At 46.0% G+C, this 5,320-nt stretch overlaps 1 protein-coding gene across 1 annotated transcript; it reads right to left on the reverse strand.

Moving 5' to 3' along the window:
- Positions 1-2,079: 2,079 nt before the first annotated feature.
- Positions 2,080-2,603, reverse strand: LOC133923140 (uncharacterized). Its single transcript, XM_062368581.1, has 2 exons — positions 2,439-2,603; positions 2,080-2,361 (listed from the first exon to the last, which is right to left on the reverse strand). The coding sequence occupies exons 1-2, from the start codon at positions 2,601-2,603 to the stop codon at positions 2,080-2,082; spliced, it is 447 nt and encodes a 148-aa protein (XP_062224565.1).
- Positions 2,604-5,320: the final 2,717 nt, after the last annotated feature.

The raw sequence follows: 5,320 nt of genomic DNA on the forward strand, positions 1-5,320 counted from the left end.
CTTGTCATCTACCAAAGTGTATAGCTTGAACTTACGAGCAACCTCTGCAGATGCATTATCATCAGGGATCTCTTGACCTTCAAGATAGGTTCCGAACGGTGTCATCCAAGTCGACTCACGTTCAAGTAGCACAACTTTTGTATCTGTGGGTTCTGCCTCGCTGACCTGACTAGACTACTGGACGAATTGGGTAGCATCTATGATCGAGGCAGTCGAGACAAATGGTTTGAGGAGTTTTTCGATGAAGATTCCCACAGGCGTTGGTGAACGAGATGAAGTGAGCCTCGTGAGTTCATTGGCGGTGGAGTTGTTGCCTCTTTGGATGTGTGTTACTTTCAATCCTTCGAACTTTTGCTCAAGCTTTCGTACTTCGTTTAGGTAAGCCACCATGTTGTAATCAAAGTACTGGTACTCCTTTTGCACTTGGCTTACGACTAGCCGTGAGTTCCCTTTCACGAGTAGTCACTTGATTCTAAGTGATGCAACTATGTGGAGCCTGTTTACTAGTCTCTCATATTATGCAATATTGTTGGAAGCTTTAAATTCTAATTGAATGATGTACCTGAGTTCATCGCTCGTTGGAGATTTGAGTACGATGCCAGCCCTTGAGCTCTGAAGCATGAGTGACTCATTGAAGAAAAGCGTCCAGTGGTCCTCGACCACGTTCGATTTTGTTTCTTCAATGTTTGTCCACTCGGCGATGAATTTTGCTAGTACTCCCGACTTAACACTTAAACGTGGTGCATAGTTCACGTCGAACTCGTTGAGCTTGACCACCCATTGTGCGATTCTTCCAGTAGCCTCCCTATTGCATATAACATCCTTTAGCGGATACGTTGTCACGATGGTGACCTTGTGTGCTTGGAAATAATATCGTAGCTTCAGGGAAGACATCTGGACTGCGTACAGTAACTTCTGCACTTGTAGGTATCATAGCTTAGCATCATGTAGGACTTGACTCACGTAGTAAATCGGCTTTTGGACTTTGGCCTTCTTCTCGGGCATTCCTATTCGACCATCAGGACTGTTCTTACAACTTGTGGGGTAACTGCAATATACAAAAGACCTCCTCCTTATCGTTAGGCAGGTGTAGAATTAACGAAGATGATAAATACCTTTTTAAGTCTTGAAAGCCTTCTCCGCTTCTTTCGTCCACTCGAACTAGTCGTGTTTCTTTAGTAGCTTGAAGAAAGGCATCCCTCGCTCACCCATCTTGGAGATGAATCAACTAAGGACTGCTATGCATCCTGTCAATTTTTGAACTTCCTTCAGTGTTTGCGGTGTCTGCATTTGGTCGAGAGCCTCAATTTTATGAGGATTGGCCTTAATGCCTCGATTTGACACTAAGAAACTAAGGGGCATGCTGGATGGAATGTCGAACATGTACTTATTGGGGTTCAGCATCATACGATACTTTCTGAGGTTGTCGAATGTTTCCTTGAGGTCGTCAATCAATGCATCTTGGGTTCTAGACTTGACTACGATACATCGACATAAACTTCAATGATACGCCCAATCTGGGGCTATAAACAATTTTGAATACACCGTTGATGAGTAGCACCAGCACTCTTCAAACCAAAGGACACCTTTACATAGCAAAATACACCAAAGAGGAGTAATAAAAGTAGTTTTTTCCTCATCCTCTATACCTATACTAATTTGTTGATACCCCAAATAGGCATCTAGAAAACACGGCAATGCACAACCTACCGTAGAGTCGATAATCTGGTCGGTGCGAGGAAGAGGAAAATGATCCTTAGGACATGCTTTGTTGAGGTTAGTGAAGTCAACACACATCCTCCACTTGTTGTTGGTTTTCTTCATAAAGATAGGATTTGCAAGTCACGTGGGATGACTAACCTTTCAAATGAAGCCCACCTTTAAGAGTTTGTTGACCTCCTCTTGGATGGCTTGCTTTCTGTCCTTCATAAATCTTTACTGCTTTTGCACCACAGGTTTGGCACTAGGTTCCATAGCTAGTTGTTGCTCGATTGCTTCCCTAGGAACTCCGGGCATATCGGACGATTGCGATGCAAACACAACATGGTTTCCTTGGAGGAAAGGCATGAGCTCGAGTTCCTATTTGGGGTCAAGGTGGGCCTCTTTCTCGAACGTCTTGGCCGACTCAGATGGGTCGAGGGGCACTGCCTTGATACCACCATCAATCTTCTTGTCCTTGGCACCGTCATTGGTCTTACCCTTGGCAGTATTGTCAGACTTGGAAGTATCAGTGTGAGTCACGAGTTTGGAGTCCTTGACATTGTTCTTGGTCTTGGCAGTGGCTTGATGCTTTTGGCACTTAGACTCTATGCTTCTTGAGGTAGTCGTCATATGGCGGAAGTGCTCGACCATATCCAGGCTCTGCTTGTCACACTTGACCGATGATGTTGATCTCCTTTGATGGTTATGACCCCTTTGGGACTGGGCATTTTAAGCACCTGGTGCGCATAATGCACCACAACCATGAACTTGCCTAGCATTGGGCAACCTAGGATCACATTGTACGCTGTTTTCAAGTCTGCAACATCGAAGGTCAACTTCTCTATGCAGAAGTTGTCAGGCACGCTGAACGTGACCGGTAATTCGATCTGACCAAGGGGCATGGTCGATGAGTTGGGAGTTATACCCTAGAAATGCTCAGCTCCTGCCTTGAGCTCCAACCTTTGGATTCCCATCTTGTCTAACATATTAGCGAAGATGAGGTTAAGCGAGTTACCCCTATGGACCAAGGTTCGGAAAACCTTGATGTTGAGGATAGTAGGATAGACCACAATCGTATACCGACTGGGTGTGGAACCACGGTTGGGTGGTCAGCCCAATCAAAGGTGATCCGGACCTCTGACCATTTAAGGTACTAGGGAGGTGAAGTCAGAGCCAGATTGACCTCCCTTTCGATCGTCTTGCACTGCCTCTTGGACTTGTACGTGACGGATCCTCTAAAGATGTGTGCCAAGTTCTGATCAGCCCCTCAAAATTCGGGCTCATCATCATCAGTGTCTGGCTTAGCCTGTTTGCTATGATAGTCAGCAATAGCAACCTTGAGCTTCTCTTCAAACTTCTTGTTGATAACTTGACACTCGTTGAAGTCGTGCTGGTTGGACTGATGGACAGGACACCACTTCCCACCACCATGGCTCTGTCCCTTTTTATCTCTGGTGTTGCATGACTTGCTCCTCTTGATCGCGGCTACAGTCTTGTCTAGACCCTTATGCTTGTCGCCAAATTTTCTCTTCTTCCCCCGTTCTTTGAAGACTCGGGTTTGTCTTTGCCAGAATGGGGTTTTTTTTTGGCATATGCTTGGGCTTCAGCATGCTTCATAAACTTGTTAGTCAGCTTGAAGAGTTCTTTGACTGTCTGGATCTTCCAGGTAGCCAACTTCCAGACCAGATGTCTGTCCTTGACTCCTCTGTTGAAGGCAATGATGACCATCCTGTCGAAGATGTTCAGGATCATATTACACCTGTCGCTAAACCTCTGGATGAAGTCCTGAAGAGATTCGTCCTTGCCTTGGTTCAGCTGATGGAGATCGTCTTCCGTTCCCAGGCGCTCGAACATACCTTGTAAGTTGGCGATGAACTGAGCCTTCAACTTAGCCCGTGATCGGATTGAGTTGGAGGGCAGGTTCAACAATCAGGACCTTGTAGGTCCATCGAGGGCAGTTAGAAGGTAATTGGCCATTACCTTGTTGTCACCGCCAGCTTCTCGAATAACAATGGTGTAGATCTGTAACCACTCATTGGGGTTAAGCTTCCCATCCTACTTCTAGATTGGACCCACTTTGAACTTCATGGGCCATCATATCAACCAGAGCTCGGGTGCGAAGACTTTGTAACCTCCATCAAATTCTTCAGGAGGAGATGGGGGAGGACTGTCACACCTATTCCTTCAGATAGGGGAGTCATGTCGACCATCCCATCCTGGAGATTTGCGGTTGTTATAACGATGATCGTCTTCAGGGTGCTCCTCACGGCAGTTGTCGATCACTTCCCATAAGTCGTGCCTGTTGTGAGGGATGCTATTCCTTAGGTCTTTCTAGTTCCTACATCTATGGATGGGGCAATTACAGTTTGACCTGCAGGGTTGTGCTCGAGCTCAACCACCCAAGCTTTTTGTTTGTGATCCCTCGACTCGAGGATGTCTACATTCATGGCTCCTTGAACCAACGCTCTGCCGGCTGGGGTACCTAGAGTTGCTAGGGTTGTTTACTCGAGCAGTCTAAATGTGAGCTGCATCGAGCAGAGTTTTTAGCTGGTTGACCATTGGGGTTAAAGGATTTATCGGATCTAATTCGGGAAAGGATCTTAGAAACAGATGAACACCCTAGACGTTGGCTTTCGGAGTACTTAAAACACCGCTGCCAATGCTCGGCTGTGTTTGAGCCAATGTCGCTCCATGATCGTTGTTCTGAGGGAGTTCGTTCCTCGATCTTAGAATTGTTGTTTGTGGAGGCATCACCTGAACAAGAGGCGTTCCTATGACAAGTCAACACCGAATATCAGGGTTCACTTGACTCTCCACAGTCCATCGATGATGGGTGGTCTTAGGGACTTGCAAGGCTCTAGTTGCAGAAATCCCTACTAGTAATCCTCCGGCAACAATGGTACCTTGGGCGGCGGCAGCCGCTGCTAGATCCTTAGGGATTCCTACACCATTGTTCACTATGACATTCAAATCTTTCATTTTCTGGTCAGCGGGTGTGCCATCAGCTCTGGCCATGAACACGAAATGATCTATCCGGCTATTCTGGCCATCTATGGAGCTGTCATCACCACTCTCATGGCTTTCACTATCACTGTCAGTGTCTTTGGGATCCCAGTCGAGGTGTTCCACCTCGTGGTATGCATCCAATGGGATAGACTCGATGATACTGGTGTGGATCATTCCACCTTGATTGTCTTGATGGTATGCCATAGTTTTGAAGGTGATCTTAGAATTTGCGGGAAGCAATGTGAAGATGACCACTGCCGACTCAAAGTGGTCGTAGAAGCCAGTGTCGGAGAATCCAACACGAACACACACTTGAGTCATGATCGATCTTGAAAAAATAGGTGAAGGACCACTACCTAGCATGCCAATTGTCGAAGATTAGTTCTCGATAATATATATACATAATTAAACAGAGGTACCTTAGAGATTAGGGTTCGAGCAGAAAATAATGCACGTGATGTAGACAAGTTAGGGCCCCTGATACGGAGTAATTCCCTACATCGTATGTAGATGGTGCTATATATGATTATCTTGAGTATGAGCAATACAATGGGGGGATTTGATCTAGACTAATATAGGGTTGAACTCATCGAGTATCTCCGATTACTAGGGT

The sequence above is a fragment of the Phragmites australis genome, chromosome 6 (genome assembly GCF_958298935.1).
Source record: "Phragmites australis chromosome 6, lpPhrAust1.1, whole genome shotgun sequence".
Lineage (NCBI taxonomy): Eukaryota > Viridiplantae > Streptophyta > Magnoliopsida > Poales > Poaceae > Phragmites > Phragmites australis.